General features: G+C 39.6%; 1 protein-coding gene across 1 annotated transcript in view; it reads left to right on the top strand.

Moving 5' to 3' along the window:
• The window catches only part of TENM1 (teneurin transmembrane protein 1), a 642,971-nt gene that overhangs the window by 202,447 nt on the left and 416,126 nt on the right, over positions 1–24,398 (top strand). The window contains exon 4 of the mRNA XM_063432113.1: positions 6,385–6,426. Coding sequence (XP_063288183.1) covers positions 6,385–6,426 — 42 coding nt within the window. The remainder of the gene's footprint in view (positions 1–6,384; positions 6,427–24,398) is intronic.

Here is a 24,398-nt window from a genome sequence, read left to right as displayed (position 1 = left end):
AACTGCAGCATTGACTTTATGCGGCAACAGTATATTAATGAGATCATAATGCTTCTATTATTATATAACAGAAACCTTCAAAGAAATTATTATTCCTGTGGTTACTGTAATTTTTCGCTGAAAAACCCTTGAAGGAGTTTTTAAGTGAGAGCATAGTATTCAGTTCTGTACAAATTGTAAAATAACATTTACCCCAAAATTGGGACAAATATGTGAATTTGTCATTCTACAAAATCAATACAATTTTATGTAATGACTTATTATATTTTTAGTATGTATATATTTTATGTAATGCTTCATGAGTTTTAAAGTATGTATTGTGTAGTGCTGATTAATTCTATATAATGCCTCACAAAACCCACCAAACTAAGTATTGAATATAGTATAGACTATAGAGTTCCTATGCAATCTATACAATGCGTTAGCATCCACCAAACAAAGGTATTGTATGTATAATGCTGATATATTTTATAAAATACCTTTATAGATACTTCAAACTCAATATTGTATGCATAGTGTTATCATCTAAAATAGCTCAGAACATCCTTCAAACCAGGCATTGTATATACAGTGCTAATCCATACCATTCGGTGCCCCGTAACATCATCAATCTAGACCCGGAATAGGCAACCTTTGGCACTGCAGATGTTGTGAACTACATCTCCCTGATGCTTTGCCAGCATTATGACTAAGAGCATTATGGGTGATGCAGTCCACAACACCCAATGTTCAAGGATTTAGCTCAATCTCTGATTACTTCGAGCCTCTACTCATCCCTCAATCAAACAAGCTTCATTAGTGGATATATTTTAAAAACACTTATGGTTAGATTTATCAAAGTGTCTCAAACAGTTTTGGGCCTTTTTTGTGGTTGTTTTGTGAGGGTCAGTTTGCACAGGTTATTGCTACATTTCCACCCTAAACATTATTTTTGAATGTCTGCCATTTGTTCAGCGATGCAAGGGATTTATCAATCGTTCTGTCTCTTTTTCTGCCAGAAAAGTGTTTTCTTTCATTTATGCTTTTTCTTCCACACTTAACGTGGATGTCTTTTCTGAACTGGATATTTGTTTATTTAAAGTAGCAGAACTTGGGCAGGGAAGAAACAGCACTTTTTGGACCATTTTTAGAACAATTGAATCAATATTAAGAATAGATTATAGACAAAATTGAAATGACCCAATTCTGAACACTATTATAAATCTCCTCCTTGGTATCTACATATTTGCTCAAAAATTGCAGAGGCGCTCATGCATGCAGTTCTTAAAGGGCACTTGTCATGCCTGTAACAATTACTGATTCTACCTATACACTGTGCTAGTAGTAATTGTAATAGTGATGTATAGTTTATAGGCCTTTCTCCCAGCTGTCTATCAAATCTTTGAGATATACTCTATGCTGAAGGATTGACTGACAAGAGAGAGAAGAAAAGACCTCCAAGAGGTGGTCTTTTTGCTCACCAGCAATCACAGCACATATGATGTAGTTGCTATGGAAACTCTTTAGCCAATGCTGCGCTGGTTGGGGAATGATGGAATGGAGTGCAATGACATCACTCTATCCAGATGCTGGCAAGCTGGCAATTGCCAGCGGTTACAGAGGAGGCTTGCTCTGCTTGGTGAAGTGTCTTAAAGCAGGGCAAATTGCAGAAGAGACCTACAAAGCTGAAGAAATGGAGGTGCTGGAATGGAATTAAGATGGGTTATATCTAGACATTTTACAACGTTATGTATCTCTGTGATATAAGATGAATTTGATGTATTTGGAGGGAATTAATGCTAACTTTAATAATCCATGACAGATTTATTTTAACTCTAATATAAACCTATGCAGTAACATACAACTGTGAATTGCTTTACGTTTAATCTGAGAAAAAGTGTAAGATTATCATACATTCTATGCAATGCCTGATAACATACCCTAAACTTGGCATTATATATTCAGTGATTGTGAACTCTATATAATGCCAAGGAAAAGTGTAAAATAAAAATGGAGGAAATAGAATCTGAAGATTCTTACAGATGTATTTAAAGGAACACTTTAGTCACCTAAATTACTTTAGCTAAATAAAGCAGTTTTAGTGTATCGATCATTCCCCTGCAATTTCACTGCCCAATTCACTGTCATTTAGGAGTTAAATCACTTTGTTTCTGTTAATGCAGCCCTAGCCACACCTCCCCTGGCTATGATTGACAGAGCCTGCATGAAAACAAAACTGGTTTCACTTTCAAACAGATGTAATTTACCTTAAATAATTGTATCTTAATCTCTAAATTGAACTTTAATCACATACAGGAGGCTATTGCAGGGTCTAGCAAGCTATTAACATAGCAGGGGATAAGAAAATCTTAATTAAACAGAACTTGCAATAAAGAAAGCCCAAATAGGGCTCTCTTTACAGGAAGTGTTTATGGAAGGCTGTGCAAGTCACATGCAGGGAGGTGTGACTAGGGTTCATAACCAAAGGGATTTAACTCCTAAATGGCAGAGGATTGAGCAGTGAGGCTGCAGGGGCATGTTCTATACACCAAAACTGCTTCATTAAGCTAAAGTTGTTCAGGTGACTATAGTGTCCCTTTAAATGCTTGCAAAACACCTTTTTGTGTTTAAATTACTTTCAACTTCTTTCTCTATTTTATGTTAAAGCATTTAACCCCTTAAGGACCAAACTTCTGGAATAAAAAGGAATCATGACATGTCACACATGTCATGTGTCCTTAAGGGGTTAAAGGTATTACTCTTAATAAAATAATGTAGTTCTTTTTTCTTAAACATTAGGGATTGAACAAAAATGTTTAAATTCTCTAGTAACGAGTATACTTTAAATACATTGAAATCAGGCAAATTAGAGAATTTTTCCAATCCATTTAATCTTAGTTTTAAAATTTGTTTATTTTCTCAATACATCCCATATTTTAGTGAATAAACCTATCCCAAAACTACACGAATAGATGTGTATAATATATTCACAGTCATGAACTGTTATATTCACAATCATGAACTATCCACATGAGCAGTGTGCCAGTGACACTGAATATATGCCGTGAATTTATGAACATCAGACATTTTTATGTACAAATCATTCATCTAGAAAGGAAGATCACAATGACCAGCGAATCTTAGTATCAACTGAACGCACCATTGATTCTCTGAAGAACATTATTTTCTACATGCATCAGTCTCAATGCAGTGAGGGGAAAATATTTTTGATGAAAAATTCCTTCAACAATGAAGGTTTCATTCGGTTCCTTGATCCACAAGGACTAGATACTGCTCACTAATTATACCAACACTAGAACCACTTCTCACATCTGTTCTAGGAGAATTATAGGATATAGTTTATAAAAGTGTGCCAGGAATTCTTAAATGACATAGACAGATGAGAGGTAGTATGATTTTTTTGTGTGTGTGCATGAGATACTTCCATTTGTCCCATTTTTCCCCTCTCAAGGTCAGAGAATATCACATTTTATTTTATGCATTTTTAACCGAATGTAATTGCATTTGTTCACTCTGAAATCCTTGGATTGAAGATGAATGTGTGTTTAAGAAATGCAAAGACCCAAGATGGATGTGAAAATCAGATAGCTGTAGAAAGGTGGGCTGCTTCACAGTCATTGCTGTCAATCACAGCTGTGTCGCAACAGCTTTGAAAATGAAAGTGAGTTAAAGATAACAAAAAAATCTCAGTTCAATAAGATTATTTGATTAATGTTTAATACTTTATTGGAGCAATGCATGCAAAAGGTGATAGGATTTGATAAATCCTCATCTTTGAATTCCTTCCTTGACTTTAATCTTGGAGGTTAATTTATGACTTGTCTGTTCTTCTATAGAAACCCAAAGGATTATTTGGGCACTGGGTCACCTTCAGTGATGCAGACATATGATTTTTTTTGTGATCAATGGAAAGGTGTCAGCTTAAAACAAAAATAAAAATGAATTATCCTAGAACAGAGTTATCTTCAGAATAAAAGTGAATATCTATTAAATCAGATATATTGCAAAACCTTTCTTTTAAACATGAAAAAAAATCTCTTTAGATTTACTTCTCGAAATAAAAATGTCTTTGAAGATCTTTTTTGATATTTTCTTATTTTGTATATGTTCTGTTATTCTGAGTGAGATATATCCACACATAATACACAGTGACTTTTCACACACAGTAGTTTATTTGTTATAATGTAAACTTTGGTAAAGTCAAAACAGGAGTTGTTAATATAGGCATGTTGGCACAATATTTAAATGACTTTGTCAACCATAATTTCTTTGCTATGAAATTTTCCACTTCAATACCAAATGGACATGCCTATGTAAAATGTGCCTATTTCTGTGGACATAGCCATGTAAATATAATGTCAAACACCATTAAACTTAAGCATTATACGAATAAACTTTTATTAGACCAGTGGGGTCCTGAGGGGTACATCATTTTAGAAATTATATAAAATCCTTTTTTTTATATACAGAATCCTTCTTTTTTTCTTTGCAATATGTCAGACAAACACTGTTTTTATTATAGTTATAGTTATAGTTATAGTTTTTTTCACACAGTAGATGTTACCAAAACAAAAGATGATAAACATTTTAAATAATCCCCTTATGAGTATTTGTAAGGTACTTTATGACACCTTGAATAATACCAGTTAATAAAAATGACATAAGGTTATTAAAACAATATCCCAACATGGGTTCAATAAATACAGTATATGCATTTACTGGATAAAACCTATTTTTGTAGTGCAGGGAACTGCAGCCCTGTAGTATGCCGACTGTCCTAATTATCTTCTCTCCTGTCCATAGGTACAATAATTCAGCCAATCTATAATCCATCGTGCATGATAAAGAAGAAGGCAAACATTTCTGCTACACAAAGGGACTGAACAAAGCCCTGGTACAGAAATATTTTATCCTCATGACTGAGGCTATTGCTGGAGTGAATGAGTAGAAGTGGTGTAAGTGATCCCTAAAGGAACACTTCAAACAAAGTTTGCTGAAGTGATTTATGTGTGAACCTTGTTTCACCTCCCAGGTTATCAATCAGACAGTTCTTTTACTTCCTGGTATTTTAGTTCCATGGCGTTAAACTCAAGAGACACCTAGCCCCTAGAGCATCTGCCTTGCAAAAACTTTCCAGTGAGCTGTATTACATCTCTTTGAGAAGTATGTGATTGGACAACCACAAAAGGTCTGTGCTGAGAAGGCTTGCTGTACCTGCAGTTACTAGACCTGAAGCATTGTGAATATAAACATGCAAAACAAACTACATTTATACCTTCTCTTGATGTTTATCTACTATTTTCAATGAATAAATATGCTTTGTAAATATGAAGTTTAATAAGAATTTACATATGTTGGAGGGAACTGCTATCCTTAAATGAGCAATGGAAATAACAACTACAAAAAAGCATTACTATATAGTTCTCCATACATTGAATGCATTTTTAGATACATTATGTGTAAGATTTGTTTTTGGTTTTTAAAATACTATTCTTTAATAGTGTGTATACAAGAGCCGTGCTTTGACATTTTGGAGAATATCCTAAGGAAGTTCATTGTTTTCAATTACAGGCACTCGAGGGAAGCTAAGCACCCCTTTTTTACGTATGAGCAGTACTGGTACCATGGTGTTTGGGAATCCGCAGGCACAGTATCTAAGATTAGGCAATATGAATACCCACCTGGAAATAAATATAATTGGAGGGTCAGGTGAATAAAATGGGATGAGGAACATATTTTAGGTGGGAGCAATGAAGAAGAAGAACCATCTCCCAGTCCAGTGTCTAGATTACAATGACTCTCACCTTCTTCTCTGTTTAGGAATTGTTAGGATCTCTGTGCTGCATACCAGCCAATTATTTCATCACACTGTTGCAACACTGCATCAGGTGATGCCATGATGCTTCTGATCTATATATTAAGTCACCCCTTTTCAGTAGATGATGTGTGGGAAAAGAAGTACACTTCATTATGGTTCCTCTAGATAACAGGGTGTCCTATGGACAAGTTAATGTTTAAATTAATTTACCTCTACACCCACTATAAGCTCATTAATGCTAGTAGATTTGTTGGGGTTGAGAGAAATGCATTGCAGGCTGCAAGTTAATATCTAAACATGTTTTATTTTCCATTTGTTAACTTATTAGATGATCTTATTTAATTATCTTCTACTTGTTAATTTATTAGATCATATGATATGTAGGCAGTTTGTTTTAGTATGAATAGATCTTGCACAATTTGCTTTGTGTGTATTAGATGAGTCTGTCTTGACATGAATAATAATTTGTTCACCTTAACTGATTCATGTTTATGTATTTGTAATTAACTTTATATAACCTAATGGGACAGTAAAAGAATGAAATCAATGTATTGATTATCTTACAGACTGGACTAGACTATTAGACTGTGGAAGCTGTTCACCAAAAAGTAAGCTCTGTTTTCCACTTAATATTTTTTTCCTTTCTAATAAGCTGTCAATAACTAGTCAATACCACACCCTTCCCTTTCTAACCACTAATAAAAGATTATTTGCTTTTACATTATGTGTAAACAACTCATCATTATATTGTCTGTCTCTGTGTCATGAAACATATGTGGGAGAATGTCCAGTATATTGTAAATCATATTTGCTAACTCTCTTGGAATAATCTGGAACTCATAATGTTTCAGTAACGTGGAAAAACCATATACAATGTTCATACGGTATTTACTATTTCTATGAAATGACCCTTGTGTAATAACTTGATTCTGTTCAGAAGTGAGGCTAGCATTCATAAACGATGCATATTTATTGTGGAAGCATAATATAAATATTGGACTTGTGCAAAATATTTTTGAGCTAGTTTATCTGAATATTATTTTTGGTAGTCATCAAATTAATCTTCTCCAAATCGTGTTACCTGTGGTGTTATCTATACAGTTAAGATTGATTCAAAGATTTGAAAAAAATTTTGGAGGGGGAATGGGGGTAGGGAGTGGAGCTAGTAACACTTTAATTGATACATCTTCATAAAGAAGTGAGTTTTGAATGATTTTTTTGAACTGTTCTGTCCTAGAGAAGTCTTAAAGGTGAGCATCAGAGGTGGGAGTATGAGCAGAGGACAGACGTAGGTCTTCAGCAAAGCATAGGGGCCTAGATGGGACATAATTGTGTATTAGGGAGGATAGATAGGTAGGAGCAGCATTGTGTAGAGATTTGTAAGCAAGAACCAGAATTTTAAATTAAGCCCTCTATTTTACGGGAAGCCAATTCAGGGACTGACAGACAGGTATGGTGTGGGTGGACTGTATAGACTTATTGACTGTAACGGGGCAAGTTGGAAACATATAAGACCACTGAGAAGTGGATTGCAGTAGTCAAGGCGAGAGAGATTATAGATTAGGAGGGATTTTATTTGGAGGAATAACGCATAATATTTTTGTTGCACAAGTCTAGTAAATATATTATGTGCTTGATTATGCATGATTAACCCACAATCCTCTCTTGGTTTTCCACTTCTTTATTTAATGTACATGTGTAGTAAATTGTGGGAATGACAGTATGCATTATGGGTATTTATGTACATACCATTTTAACGAGTACTGTGTTGATGTACAGTTCAATTCTAATGCAAAAATAAAATCAAGGTTTGATCTATGCATGTGCAAACAATTTATGTAGCACAAATGTGTAGATCAAAGGATTTACTCGAAAACAATGTGAATTTTCACAAGAGTGTTTTTTAAGATATATATTTAATGGACCCATAATACACCTTGTTGTCAAACATTACTTGCAATAAACATTACTGTACCAATTTGCAAATCAAAATATTACCATAAAAACCCAGGAGAGTTGGGAACTATGATAAAATCTTCTTTAGTTTTCGGTCTGCCAACATAATGTTTTTATTGTCCTTGTAACATTTAATGTGCTTTTGTTTAATTCATCTAACATTTAATTCCATTGTATTTTTCTATTAATTCACAGATTTAGAATGCATTTGTGTTTGTTTCTGTTAACATTTGACAACAAATGTTAGTCTGGTTGTCCTGATTGCTTAATAGCATGTTGCCATTTTGCTGATGTGTCAGTTCAAAAATGCTCACCTTTTAATAAGTGTCACCTTGAAATTTGTCATTAAGAAAAAACGTACACCCACTAGAAAAAGTCTACATAATATTGCATTTCTAACTCATTGTGTCTCAATCTACATTTTTATAAACTATGACAAAATGAGAATTAAATAATATTTAAGTCTTTAATAAGATGGTTAGAATGTTTCTTTCTTAATTACATTACCCTTTTTTCGCAGTGAAAGTCTTTTATAATTTCATGACACTATATAATATAGTTTTACCTCGGACTTATGCCGCATTGGAAATACTAACCCTTATTCAGTGTTGCTATAATGTCATAATGTGTTGTCCATTGTGTATAGGTAACTCCAAAAAAAAACACTCAAAACTGTTGGGTTTAACATAACTATGTTTTCTCCACTGTAAAAGTAGGACAAGATCAATACAAAAGGCAAAACCATTCTTATCAAAGAATATGAATCTGGTAGAAATCTATAGATTTTTTTTCCTTTGATAAATTTAATGAAATTCTTTCCTACTGATTGTAACATAGGAAGAAAGGTAGTTTGAATCGATAGCTAAGGTCTTTATGCACTGTTCCTTTTATGATGTTATCATAAGAATTTCTTAGGGAAACCAAAAACGATACATATTACAACATCACCACTTTTAAAAGGTGCAGTTCCCTTTAACAATCATTGATGTGTGAAATTTGTAGAATCCTTATAAGTGATTTTGATTCTTAAAAGATAACTTGACATTTACTGTAACCTTAGAAAGAGCTTATACCTTTTTAATGTATCAGTGACTGTAGCCACTTAAAATAGGTTTGCTTTGATTATTGCATTCCTCTGCATGACCTATGCCTCCTACTGATTCCCCCTACTGTTTTGTTAAAACTAAGTTGCAACCAGTAACAGACAGGCGGCACTATTAAAGTTGCCTGTCACTGGTTCAATGTATAATTCTGACTTTTGTGTATTTGAATTAATTTCATAGAATGTTACAGAATTACCACCAGTGCCAGTGGCTGCCATCATTAAATATATTTAGAACAGGAAACTGAACAAGCTATATTTTCAATGTTATGACAACACAACAGACCGGTTTAAGGATACAGTAACATTATGTTGAATAGATCTTGTCAATCTCTTGCTTGATCTCTTCATTACAAAATACTTCTCTTATTATAAAAATAAAAAAATATATAAATGCTGTATTTCTGATCTTTGACAGGTATGCAAAAGTGCATTAAAACAGTAAATGAAAATGTCCTGATTATTGTTAAATAACCTATTAAGTCATTAATGATTTAACAAGCTACTTAATCAATAAATCTTTGGGCATGGTAAGTTGTTTACATTTTTCCCACACACATCTACTCAGTTTCTCTCATCCCCAAAATTACATGATCTTTGACTAAACTAGAACTTGTGGAAAATTAACAAAGAAAATTACAAATTTTATTAGAATTGGGGAAACATCTCAGCTATTTTATGTCCCTTTCTGTTTCTACACATCTCACAATGACAGTCCTTTTTATCACAGTGTACTACAACACAACACTCAGTTTACAGTGCTGAAGATAGACAGTATGTTAGCAAAAGTAGGCCTTTGAGTGGCCAGTCTTGACAAAAAATAGAATAGTTATAACAAGACAAGGTCAAGAAGATAGAGAGTCATTAATTGAGTAGACAAGCAAAAGTTCAGGGACAATAGAATGGAGAAAATTCAAGGTACAAGAATCAATTAAGCCAAGATACTATAACAAGATACATTTGCTCTCAGATCACCATAAAGGTAAAAACCACGACAGGGTACAGTACTAAGGTAAAAACAAGCTAATAGGAGGACTGTGATAATTCTGCTTTATTCACGTGATGCCAAAACATACAAGTGCACCATCATGGCATTGACACAATCTTGTAAGTAATGAGGGAGGAGAGGCTGAAGTCATATAAGGGCTCTGAAACACAATGGCCAGTGCTCAAAAGAACACCATGCAGATTAGAGCTGCCAAGGGGAAAGGACAGATGAAGAGTGGAATGCAGCAATGAATCCGGATTCACTATAACGTGACACATGGACATCGTGACACTTTTAGACAAGTCTTGTTAATTAGATAATATAACCACTTGCCTGTAACAACTCTCCCAGGACCTATTGCAAGAGAGATAACTCTTAAGGGGAACATAACAACTAGTATATGTTAAATAATTTAATAGTATGTCTTTACTGTTCTAGAAATGGAAAATCTGGCATTAGGTAGTAATAAAAAACAAAAAAAACCTTCTTGATGCTAAACTTATATTTATTTTGTAAATACATAAGATTTCGTAAGGTCATCAATCAAATTGTACTGCATGGTGAGAATAATCTAAGACAGAACCCTAAACTGAAGACAGCCCTGAGACATACACAGCCTACCTGAGAGTAGTGAGTATTACATTCAGTTTTAAGATGAGAAACACAATAATTCTGCTTTCCCAGATATTCTATCAGCATATCAAGAGAGCACTGAGTTAAGGACAACAGCTACTTATGAACTCCCACCAGCTTTGGGTAGACTGAAGCATGTTTTTTAATTAACTTCAGTCTTAGCCCTCGTCTAAAGCCTAACTGTAATTCCCATAATATTTCTAGGCTGAAATCAGTCAAATCTAAACTTAATTCTTTATTTCAATACATGTTATAGTAAAATATTAATTCTCATAAGCACTCTTGACCGGAATGAATCTAAAAGGATAGAGAAAGGTAGATGTACATCTGTTGTAAAGTTTGATGCCAATCCAGTCTTAAAACTGGCAGATAATTATTTAAGTTGAATTTTTTTCAATAGCTGAAGATCTACCTTTGGCCACTTCTCTATAGAACCACTGTGTAGTGGCGAAACTACTAAGGTTGTAACAGATGCTATAGCAACCTGACCCTGAAGTTCTGCATGTGAAGGGGATGGGGCACAGACTGGCAATTTGTTAAATAATGTTTACAGTTTGCAAGGAGGAACTGCTCCCTTGTGGCCAATGAGTCAGTATGTTGCTTCCAGATCGCTATGACAATGCTTTGACTCAGTGAATAAGTTCTGACTAGAAAGAGCTTGTTCTGTGGTCTATACCCCCTAGACATGCAGACCACATCCTCCTCCACTGGACCATAAGGGATCCTGCCAACAGTATCCCCAGGGATCCTGCCAGTACCTACTGGATCACCAAGGATCTTGACAGCCGCACCCAAAGGGTCCTACCTGCACCCACTAGGGCACCAGAGATTAAACTCTACTACCTGCATAAAGGTAGGCAGGAAGGAGGTTTAATATTAAACACGGTCACACTCCCACACAAAATCCCACTCAGGCTATCACACACAATAACACTTAGCCAACCATTCAATCACATTCAAATAAGCCCACACACAATCACACTCAATCAAATTCACATACAAACACACTTAACCATTCCACACACAGTCACACTTAGTCAGTCATCAATCATGATCTGCCAACCCCACACACTTACACCCAACCAACCACCACACAATCATATTCAGCCACACAAAGTAAAGGGATCATAAAGGAAAAGGGCTTCATTGATTCTTGAACTTGGGTTTCAAATTACATCCCTGCTGCTGGGGGTCTTTAAGGACTTGTTTAATGACTTTGAACTTGAAAATGTGTTTCTGATCTGTTGGTAAAATATGTATTGCTTGTGTCACATAGCCACAGATCTGCTACACAAAATCTGATTTTCCCAAATGATTTCCTCCTTTGGAGTTATACTAAATTGGCAAATCCATTTTTTATTCATAGCCAGTATTTCTTTGCTCTTCAGAACTACATATTTTACAGCAGATCTTAGGTAATTTATCTGCTTAGTGTGCACATCAATGGTAAGAAACATTTTGTACAAAAGTTATTTGTTTTATGGTCATTTATGCAAGATATTTTTTTGCTTTTATGATGTAATCCATTTAAGTGCTTTAATAGCTTTTCCTAGCACTGCTTGTTGTTTATTTAGATTACTTTAGACTAAAGATGAACATGATTTTCTGAGTAATGTCACTACATGTTTATTTCTTTTTTTTTTTACTTTGAATTACATTTTTTTGAAATAAAAAAATCAGGTGACTGAATCAAGTTGAAAAGATTTAGCATAATATTCCTATTTCTAATGCTTTCCTACCAATCATGCCTATTGTTTTCTTTTAGCATATCATTTATTTAAAATATGGAATGCCCAGGTAGCACTTTAAAGCCCCCCCCCAAAAAAAACCAACAGGTTTATATATAGATTGTTGTTCAGTAATTTTTTTTTTAGCCTTGACATGAAAAAAAAGAAGCCACACCTTGTTGTCCAAATTGCCTGCCACAAAACTAAAGAGATTAAGCCCTCAACATCTGGGTAGAAGTGGCTAGCTCAAAACCAGACACAATGCATGTATTTATGTTTGTTATACCCTTTGCATTTTCACAAAGTTATTCAGGTTTCAAGAAACACTCTTTGAAGTGGTTGCTAAGGAATTTTTCTTTTAACATTCTTTCTTTTGAATGTGCAGAGAAACATTTGTCATTTATCGATGACAGTTGGTTGAACATAGTTAAGAAAAATACACGCATGTAAAACAAAACATGCAAAGATAGACCACTTTTTTTTGTGATAAGTACATGTTGCAGTCTGCATATACATGCCTTGTGTCTGCTTGCTAGTAATTAAGACATTCTAGACATTCAAGGAATTAGAACATATGTAGGAGTGAATGTAAAGCATGATATATGTTAGATAAGAAACAACCTAGACTCATAGAGTAACAATATAACATGCTCCCATTAGCCAGGAGGTTGTAATACCACTGGGTACTTGTCACTAAACAGTTGCAAGTAATTAAAACAGAGAAAACCCTGTTTTGTGGACAGTAGTAACTGTGATCAAGCAGGGGATAATTTTACTGGGAATTTATCCAACACCATGTACAGGCCACACGATATTAGCCTGGGTATGTTGCTGTCTCTTGCCACTATGCTGTACTTAGGAAGTAGCTGGGTTTCAGGCTTGCAAGCTGTTAGTTAGCCCCTGTGCCCATGTGCTTCACCCTTCACAGCCAAAGTCTGAAGTGGAGCCGTTACAGCAGGACCTTCCTTCTCCTCTTAGCAGGGGCTTGGGCTTGAGTGATCGCCAAAGGTCAGGAGACCTGTCGGGTGTGTGGGCGATGGGTGGGGATTACCTTCATGTGGGCCCCCAGTTCAGGTAGAGATTGGGGTTCCAACACAGCAGCACTAGGCACATGCTTTTGAAGCGGAGCAATAGTATGCGGTCTGCTAGAGATGCGCTCCCAAAACTCCTGTCAGATCCTATCAAAGTGCGATTCAAAGCGTTCTCTCTAGGTCAGGAAATCAGGGCACTCTTGGTGCTTTGAGTGTTGCAACACGGCGGCTATCTTGTGTATGCCATGTGGTCATCCATCCAGTGGGGAAATTTTCTGCGTGAGGTTCCCCAGTGGGGACCTGGATATCCCCCACCAGTCCAAAGAGGGGGGTTGCAGGGTTTCAGGGTAGTCTGCACGAGAATCAAGCTCCATGCCGGGAGATGGGACACCTCTCCTGGAGCCCAGGTAACAAGACATACTAGGTCACATAGCCAGACAACTTAAATTCTCAGTGCAATGGCACAACTCATGGATCAGTGTGTTCCCACATGGTACAGGTTGGTCCACAGTTCGTGTGGAGCTGCAGTCGGTGTGGTTTTGAGTGGCAACGGTTGATTTTGTGCATGATCTTGCCGGAGCTAGGATAGAACACGTCCAGCCATCCCGGCTTCCAAGTCCCACCCCCCTGCTAAGGACTTTTTAATGACTTAATAAAGAATATGTTTTAGGAGTTTCTTTGATTTTGAGCTAGACGCTTTTTTTCTTCTTGCATTTTAAATTGTGATGGTAAAAAACCTTGAGAGATTACATGATATCTCTTATCCAGTAAAATGTTAGATAGGAGCCATTGGTGTGATGAAAATTGGTTAACACTTATGAAATATACTGTCTATGTATGTTTGCAATAAAACTGATAATATTTTCAGTAATGCAACTTCCAAAGATACCACCAGAAAGTAATCTCTTTATATGATTACCTACTTTATGTATATTTATAGCGAGTATATGTGCAATACAAGGCAACACAGTCTTCAATTACAGCCTGCTAAGAAATCATCAGATCAGAGTGCTCAAAGCCCTCTGTAGTTGTAGTGCTTGGGGGGAGGTGTGTGCCTGCCACTAGCAGTTTCAATGACTGACAAAATAGATCACTGGTAGACAAATATGTTAGTACAAAATAGATCTGGATCAGAGAGAGAGAAAAGAAAGTTGACCTCTTAGTTTAATTGAATTTGTTTTGTAAAATAAAGGTTAACAATATACATATTACTGGGAGGAAAGTGGTTAAGTATGTTTGGTTAAAGCCATTATTTAGTATAATGTGTTCTACAAAGCTTTCAAAATGCATATAGAGGTGGGAGTAACATCTTGAAATGTCCAAATGATTTTGATCACATTTATTGGAGTCTTCTTGTGGCACTCAGTAAATAGCATGGAGTGGTACAATCATATATTGGTGGCTAGAGTTCTCTCCATGATAGTATGTAAGTAAGAATAGAAGCAAAACATGATGCACACTTACAGACACATACACATTTCTCCCAACACTTACAAATTATTATTTCTATTTTATTTTAAATCCACCCAGCCTCCCAGGGAGAGCTGGAGTGGATTGCTTACCTGTCCAGTGGTGCTGCTGGTTGGGCAGGCAGGGGGGCACATGCTGAGTTGGCGGCGCTTAGTGATGCCGGGAGACGGTCTGACGTCATATTCTGACTCCCGGCTTCATTAAGCAGCGCGGAGGGAGCAGAGCAGGAAGTGTTCCGGTGAGTATGCTCCCTCGCTGCCCACCGCCCACATTGGGGGGGACTCAAAAGTGGCCATCCGGCCAGCTCTTGAGCTGCCCAGGACGTGAGGCAAGCAAGGTATCTGCCTGGGCGTTTGGGGGACATCTTTTTTGCCGCCCCCTGCAAAGTGCCGCCCAAGGCAGATGCCTTGTTTGTCTCGCGGAAGACACGTCCCTGCCTCCTGCATCAACTTAAGATGAATCAAGAAATACATCACATACCCTTAAGTGGGAATTATACTGCTCAAGTGCACAGAAGTAGAGCTAACAGATAGCTTCTTACACGGTAACTGCATATCTCCTTCTATGCTCCTTTGTATTATACATACTACGCTATATACTCCTCCATTTCCCCTTACTTTTGTTCCATATTGCCTACATTTGAGGACATTTTAAGGTGCTACTCCCACCTCTACATGCATACATCCTTTATCTATAAGCTGCCTCCTCCACTTCCCCAGTACATGGCAAGTGCTAAACCTAGCATCCCTTTTTTTTTCTTTATATGCTTTCAAAATTTCTACATGTAAACAAAGTTGAACAAACATCCAAAAAGATGTGCCATGTTAAAATGGCTAGCACATGCTAAGAAACTCTTAGCATTGGTAAAATTTAAGAAATACTAGCTGTTCAAATGAAATTAACATGCAATGTATATTTACCAAGAGCCATAATATTAAATCCCATCAGTCGATGACCTCAGTTACTGGATTCTAAATAGAATGTTTAGTAAAATGCTCTGCGTTGAGCTGTACAACACAGGTGCAGTCAGAGTTTCTGTAAATTAAATGGAATGTCTGCTGCCAACTTACTTTTCTGTCTCTCCTTTGAATTGCAAATGTGCATCATTGGTAATAAATAGAGATGTCGCGAATTTCCACAAATGTTCGCGAACGGGCGAACCGGGTGAGCCGCCATAGACTTCAATAGGCAAGCGAATTTTAAAACTCACAGGGACTCTTTCTGGCCACAATAGTGATGGAAAATTTGTCTCAAGGGGACTAACACCTGGACTGTGGCATGCCGGAGGGGGATCCATGGCAAAACTCCCATAGAAAATTACATAGTTGATGCAGAGTCTGGTTTTAATCCATAAAGGGCATAAATCACCTAACATTCCTAAATTGTTTGGAATAACGTGCTTTAAAACATCAGGTATGATGTTGTATCGATCAGGTAGTGGAAGGGTTATGCCCGCTTCACAGTGACAGATCAAACTCCCCGTTTAACGCACCGCAAACAACCGCAAACAGTCCATTTGCACAACCGCAAACTCCCCATTTGCACAAGGTTGGATACCAAGCTAGCCATGTCCCATTCCTTGTCCTCACTGATGTCATTGAAGGTCTCTTCCTCCACCCAGCCACGTACAACACCAAGGGTCCCTGAAAGGTGACAACAAGCCCCCTGGGACGCCTGCTGTGTTTGGTCTTCCACCTCCTCAAAGCCACCTTCCTCCTCTGACTCCTCTTCTTCATTCTCCTCTCTCTGCGTTGCCTCTCTCTGTGTTATTATAAGGTGTGTTAAGTAGTACTATTCCTATCAGTTTAATCCCTGTTACGTCCCCTATCAGGGGACGTGTATATGGCATCGATTTTAGGAACCGGGAGATGGAAAAAGATGCTTGGTCGGTCCTCCTACTTCAAATTTGGGGCACTGCGCGTGCAATCTAATGTGCCACCAGATAGGAGTGGTGTGTTAAGTAGTACTATTCTTATCAGTTTAATCCCTGTTACGTCCCCTATCAGGGGACGTGTATATGGCATTGATTTTAGGAACCGGGAGATGGAAAAAGATGCTTGGTTGGTCCTCCTACTTCAAATTTGGGGCACTGCGCGTGTAATCTAATGTACCACCACATTATAGTTTAAACTTATCAGTTTAATCCCTGTTACGTCCCCCTCATCAGGCCTTTTTTAGTCGAATGTATCGCCCACTGTCAGTCCCTTCGGGATCCTTCCCTCATTCATCTTAATAAAGGTGAGGTAATCTAGACTTTTTTGACCTAGGCGACTTCTCTTCTCAGTGACAATACCTCCTGCTGCACTGAAGGTCCTTTCTGACAGGACACTTGAAGCGGGGCAGGCCAGAAGTTCTATCGAAAATTGGGATAGCTCAGGCCACAGGTCAAGCCTGCACACCCAGTAGTCAATGGGTTCATCACTCCTCAGAGTGTCGATATCTGCAGCTAAGGCGAGGTAGTCTGCTATCTGTCGGTCGAGTCGTTCTCTGAGGGTGGACCCCGAAGGGCTGTGGCGATGCGTAGGACTTAAAAAGCTCTGCATGCCCCCCATCAACAACACGTCTGTAAAGCGTCCTGTCCTTGCCGGCGTGGTCGTGGGAGGAGGAGGATTACTTTCACCTCTTCCCCTGTTAGATTCCCGTTGTGCTGTGACATCACCCTTATACGCTGTGTAAAGCATACTTTTTAATTTATTTTGGAACTGCTGCATCCTTTCCGACTTGCGGTAATTCGGTAACATTTCAGGCACTTTCTGCTTATACCGGGGGTCTAGTAGCGTGGACACCCAGTACAGGTCGTTCTCCTTCAGCCTTTTTATACGAGGGTCCCTCAACAGGCACGCCAGCATGAAAGACCCCATTTGCACAAGGTTGGATGCCGAGCTACTCATGTCCCGTTCCTTGTCCTCAGTGATCTCACTGAAGGTATGTTCTTCCCCCCAGCCACGTACAACACCATGGGTACCAGTTAGGTGACAACAAGCACCCTGGGATGCCTGTTGTGGTTGGTCTTCCTCCTCCTCCTCAAAGCCACATTCATCCTCCAAGCAATGCTGATAAGGCTGTTTCTGGTGGTGATGGTGACCACAACTCTTCCTCTTCCTCTTCACGCTCATGTACGGCCTGATCCAGCACTCTTCGCAGGGCACGCTCCAGGAAGAAAACAAATGGTATAATGTCGCTGATGGTGCCTTCGGTGCGACTGACTAGGTTTGTCACCGCCTCAAAAGGACGCATGAGCCTACAGGCATTGCGCATGAGCGTCCAGTAACGTGGCTAAAAAAATCCCAGCTCCGCAGAGGCTGTCCTAGCACCCCGGTCATACAAATAGTCGTTAACAGCTTTTTCTTGTTGGAGCAGGCGGTCGAACATTAGGAGTGTTGAATTCCAACATGTCGGGCTGTCGCAAATCAAGCGCCTCACTGGCATGTTGTTTCACCGCTGGATATCTGAAAAGTTTGCCATGGCCGTGTAGGAACGCCTGAAATGGCCACACACCTTCCTGGCCTGCTTCAGGATGTCCTGTAAGCCTAGGTACTTATGCACAAAGCGTTGTACGATCAGATTACACACATGTGCCATGCACGGCACATGTGTCAACTTGCCCAAATTCAATGCCGCCAACAAATTTCTTCCGTTGTCACAAACCACTTTGCCAATCTCCAGTTGGTGCGGAGTCAGCCACTGATCTACCTGTGCGTTCAGGGCGGACAGGAGTGCTGGTCCGGTGTGACTCTCTGCTTTCAGGCAAGTCAACCCCAAGTCGGCGTGACACTGCCGTATCCGGAATGTGGAATAGTACCTGGGGAGTTGGAGGGGTGCCGTTGATGTGGAGCAAGACGCAGCAACAGAAGAGGACTCAGCCGAGGAGGTTACGGAAGAGGATGGAGTAGGAGGAGTAGAGGAGGTGGCAGCAGGCCTGCCAGCAAGTCGTGGCGGTGTCACCAACTCCTCTGCAGAGGCACGCATTCCATGCTTGGCAGCCGTCAGCAGGTTTACCCAATGCGCAGTGTAGGTGATATACCTGCCATGACCATGCTTTGCAGACCAGGTATCAGTGGTTATATGGACCCTTCGCTCAACACTGTGTGCCAGGCATGCCATTACTTCCTTTTGCACAATCGAGTACAGGTTGGGGATTGCCTTTTGTGCAAAGAAATTTCGTCCGGGTACCTTCCACTGCAGTGTCCCAATAGCTACAAATTTTTGGAATGCCTCAGACTCCACCAGCTTGTATGGTAAAAGCTGTCGGGCTAAGAGTTCAGACAAGCCAGCTGTCAGATGCCGGGCAAGGGGGTGACTTTGTGACATTGGCTTCTTACGCTCAAACATGTCCTTGACAGACACCTGACTGTGGGCAGATGAGCAGGAACTACTCAAGGCGAGAGACGGAGTGGCGGATGGTTGAGAGGGGGCAAGGAGGACAGCAGTGGTTGACGTGGCTGAAGATGCTGGACCAGGAGGAGGATGGTGGCTTTGAGTTTGTGTGCTGCTTGTACTCATGTGTTGATCCCATAGGTGTTTGTGATGTGCGATCATGTGCCTTCGCAAAGCAGTTGTATCTAGGTGGGTGTTGGACTTCCCACGACTCTTTTGGCACAGGTTGCAAATGGCATCGCTGTTGTCAGAGGCAGACACACAAAAAAATATGCCACACTGCTGAGCTCTGCAATGACGGCATTCTGGTGGTGGTAACAGCATGCGTTGATTGGCGTGCTGTCTGGCTGACCACTTGTGCCAATGCATGCTGTCTGACTGTGCCACTAGCTCCTTGCGACGACCTCCCCCTGCTTCCAACTCGTCTCCTCCTCCTCTCTGTCTCCCCATCTGAACTTTCCCCCTGTTCTTCTTCTCTTCTAGCGGGCACCCACGTGACATCCATGGATGCATCGTCATCATCAACCACTTCACTTGTATCTAACAACTCAGCAAAGGAAGCAGCAGTGGGTACAACATCATCATCATCATCACACCGTACGTCCATGTGTGTAATGCTGACTGACTGAGACATATCCCTGTTATCTACATCCTCTGGCAATAATTTCTTCCAACTGATGTGTAAATAACTCCTCTGACAGATCAAGTGAAGCGGCTGTGGTGCTAGTGTTGGTGGTGGCGGCAGGCGGGCAAGTGGTAACTTGAGAGGTGCCCGAAGCTAAGCTGGAAGAGGATGGTGCGTCAAGGTTCCGAGCGGAAGCTGTAGAAGATTGGGTGTCCTGTGTTAGCCAGTCAACTATGTCCTCCGCACTTTTCGAGTTCAGGGTACAAGGCCTCTGAACACTGGGCATTTTTCTAGGGCCAAATGGAATCACAGCACCACGACCACGACAGTCCCTGCGGGGTGGCCTGCCTCTGCCTGTCATTTTTTTTTCGATTAGTGGTGCTATGCGTGCAAGCTACTGTGACAACAGATATGAGTGGCACTGCGCACTGGCAAAAGTTGGCAGAGTAGACGCTGTAGGCCTGACACACACGCTTGCTGACAACTAACTGCTATCTATTCAATCTATTACAGTCAAAATTTTTTATTTTTTTTTAAATGTACACTACTGTTACACCAGATATGAGTTGCACTGGTGTGACACTGTGTCCTGGCAGGCCCTGAAATGCACACGTGTGAAGGAAACTGACTGCTATTATTTCACAGTCAAATTTCAAGTTTTTTTTTTTTAATGTACACTACTGTTACACCAGATATGAGTTGCACTGGTGTGACACTGTGCCCTGGCAGGCCCTGAAATGCACATGCGTGAAGGAAACTCACTGCTATTATTTCACAGTCAAAAAAGTGTTGTTTTTTTTTAAATGTACACTACTGTTACACCAGATATGAGTTGCACTGGTGTGACACTGCGCCCTGGCAGGCCCTGAAATGCACACGTATGAAGGAAACTGACTGCTATTATTTCACAGTCAAATTTCTAGTTTTTTTTTTTTAATGTACACTACAGTTACACCAGATATGAGTTGCACTGGTGTGACACTGTGCCCTGGCAGGCCCTGAAATGCACACGTGTGAAGGAAACTGACTGCTATTATATTACAGTCAAAAAAGTTTTTTTTTTTTTTAAATGCAAGCTATTGTGACACCAGATATGAGTGGTGGCACTGGGCAAGTGGGCACAGTATACGCTGTGAGCCTGACACACACACTGGCAGGCAGGCAACTGCAATTAGATTACACAGAAAAAAAAAGCAGACTGATGTTCTAGCCCTAAAAATGGCTTTTTGGGGTGCTGTCCTTACAGCAGAGAACAGATAAGTCCTTCAGGACTGTAGTGGACACTGAATACACTAGCCTAGCTATCGATTTCCCTATTATATCAGCAGCAGCTACACTGTCCCTACTCTCACTAAGAAGGCAGTTTCCGGGGGGGGGGGGGGGGGCCTTGCAAGCATGGCAGACGGAAGTGCATGAAGTGAGCTCCCTGCATACAGCCTGCAAAGTGAGACCCACAGAGGGAATAATACCTTTGGAGGTTGCTCACTGAACACTTACCTGTTCCTGAACACCAGGGAGCTTACCCGATCAAGTTTGTAGCAGCCTCTGACTAGGCACTGTCCTGCGGCCTATCTGCTCTGGGGGTTCTGTGGCAGGGAGAAGCGGCCGATCTCCCGGCATGGAGCTCTCATCTTGTTTGCACCTCATATCTACAGGCCCGTTCCCCCCCCCTCTGGACCGGTGGGGGTTATCCCGGTCCCCACCAGGGAAAGGCTAAAGTAACCCACAAGGCCAAATGGCCACTACTCACCCTGACAAAACGAGCCATCGTGTCACAGCTGGCCGCCACTCCGACAGAGCAATCAAGCCCACACTGGGAAGCTAAGTTCCATGCAGCCTTTGATGCTCTCTGTGCAGCCTTCTGGAATCGGATTGAATCACAGCAGAGGGCTTTGCTACTCACCTCACCTAGGATGGAAGAGATCTCCAGAGGTGCCCCAGCATTGTGCTCTCCTTCGGAACAGAGAGCCAGGGAGGATGGCACGCCAACCAGCCGCCCACGACTGAACAGGACCGATCCCAGAACCTCACAGGTTACTTATACTGAAGCTGGAGGGCTGGGGGGCGACCAGGCATCTTCTTCCACAGTGGACTGGGCTTGGGGAGCAAGGGTGCTGATGCGCCGACCTGCTGACCCTCGTGGTCTGAGCGATCCTCTGGTGCACCCGGCAGGCGATGGAAGCACTGCTAAGCGGCACATGGATGCGAGTAGAGACGACCACTCTCTGAAGCATGTAAGAGGAATTGGCTAAAACATCTCTGCTGCTGAGAATCTAAAATGCCCTTGTTATGAGGTGTAGTCAGTTTTCTAGCATTTAACAGCACTCACTAAGAGGTTATTTAGTCTACTTAATTCTAGTTTTGATATTCTGATTCACACATGTTGATCTATAACTGGTGGTGTTAATCCCCTTACCCCTCTTCAGTTCAAGCATGTGTATTCAAACTTACGAACACTCTCAACATGTCTGACAATTTCCCTATGCCATGCTTTTCACTTATATCAAGACAAGTTTACCTAGCATGATTGTTTTATATTTTAAAAATGTGCAGTTCCTCTTGACATTTTGTTTCATAACTCTAAGTCTGTATTCCAACGTTTTGCATTGCACCATATGTCATTGTCACTACGTGTATGTTCACTGCACTTCAAAAATAAAGAATTTAAAAAAAAAGAATGCAGCTTCCGAATGAATCTAAAATGGATGCTGTCCAGGAGGTGGGAGAGTCTGGGAGGGAGGGTCTGCTGCTGATTGGCTGGAATGTGTCTGCTGACTGTGAGGTACAGGGTCAAAGTTTAATCAATGATGACGAATAGGGGGCGGACCGAACATCGCATATGTTCGCCCACCGTGGCGAACGCGAACAAGCTATGTTCGCCGGGAACTATTCGCCAGCGAACTATTCGGGACATCTCTAGTAATAAATATAAAAAAATAAAACAAATGTTTTCTTTAGAGACATTATCATTTCAGAGTTTATATAGATGAATCATCTATGAGTGATATATATGATCAGCTCCATAGCAATACATTTTAAAGAGCATTAAAGAGTATTGGAAACTGGCCACAGACTAAACAAAATAATAAATAATACATGTTTTTAAAATGTAAAACAATGTTTACCTAACATTTAAATAACTCAGTTGGAAAATAAAATGATAACATCTCACACCATAGAAATTAATCTCATTGAAGTGTTTATAGTGTCTGGAGTTGTCTGGCGTTGTCCTCTCAGTCAGTGTTAAACTATTTTAATGTTTTAATGCTAAACAAGAATCCAGAGCAGTTCACCTGGTAAACTGTACAACACAGGTGCCATCCATAGTTGTATTGTGGGCATGAGAAAATATTATCATATTACTAAAAGAAATAGGATCAAGCTATATTAAAACAATCTTTAACATCTTCTTGATAATTACTGGTTGAAATTTAGCTGACATTGAGCTTTCCCCCCTATATTCCTCACTCTCCATGTATGTTGGTAAACCTTAACTTTAAATTGCAAATTATATCCATGTCCATCACATTTTAGAAAATAAAACTTGTAATTGAGGCATTCCAACTTTAGTGTATAGAAGGGCATCCAGAGATTAACAGCAACATTATTTTCATAAAGCAATTATAAAAAACGGACTAACAAGAATGGCAAGAAAAAGGGTTACAATATGAAACAAATATACAGAAGCCAGGGATGCAAGTAGTCACATATCTGGAACATTCTCACCCAAAAATATACAGAAGCCAGTCTGATTAAAAAAACAAATGAACAAACAAACAAACAAACAAAAAAAAGAGTTCCCTTGATACAGTATTTTTGCAATCGAAAATAGTTCCACATGTGGTTTATGCAGTTTTTAAAAAGGGATGCACTTAGAATTCTGGAACATTCTCACCCGAATCACTGGTGGTAAAGGGTAAAGTAATTGCGTGGAGATATTCTGTGATTATTCTGTGTTGTGGTGGTATGGATTCTCGAATGCGGTGCGAATGATAGTGAGTGTGAAGTATAAGCATGGTAGCGTGTGATATCAACACTCGGGTATCTAAAATCAGATTTATATGCTCTAACAATGTGGAGAAGGGGCGAGGATCAGAACAAATAGCATGAGATCATAACTAATCACTTAGTTGGTGCACATGAAGTCCCTTTCCTTTTTTTCTATTATCCCTATTTTGAGGGCCTTTTCATTAAGTGATACTAGTATCTTACCTATCTTATATCAGGTAAAGCTATCAGAGTCGGGTAAATTGTAACTGGGAAAAAAAACATTATTACACTTGACAACTCTTATAGAATGTGCTTGAAGTTATAGTCTTCATTTTATCCTTTGGGTGAGAGAGTTTCCTAAAGAGAGATCCATTTGGCATTTGGTCTCCTGCTATCTTAGTAATTGTTTGCTGGTTGACTTGGTGGATGTGTGTGGTTCTTGTGAATTTTAGGTAGAGTATTGAAACCTGGAGTAATCACCTATTGGGTACACATGAAGTCCCTTTCCTTTTTTGCTTTTATCCCTCTTTCGAGGGCCTTTCCATTAAGTTATTCTAGTATCTTCTGAAGTCTGGGGGTAGGGTCCCTATCTATCATGATGTAGTTGGTTCTATCCTCCACTCGTCTCTCTCTGCAGATTTATAGTAGGCATTGATTACGATCCATATAAGCAAGATCCTC

This window comes from Pelobates fuscus, chromosome 9 (assembly GCF_036172605.1).
Source record: "Pelobates fuscus isolate aPelFus1 chromosome 9, aPelFus1.pri, whole genome shotgun sequence".
NCBI classification, from domain to species: domain Eukaryota; kingdom Metazoa; phylum Chordata; class Amphibia; order Anura; family Pelobatidae; genus Pelobates; species Pelobates fuscus.
This window is presented reverse-complemented; position numbering and strand designations above follow the sequence as displayed.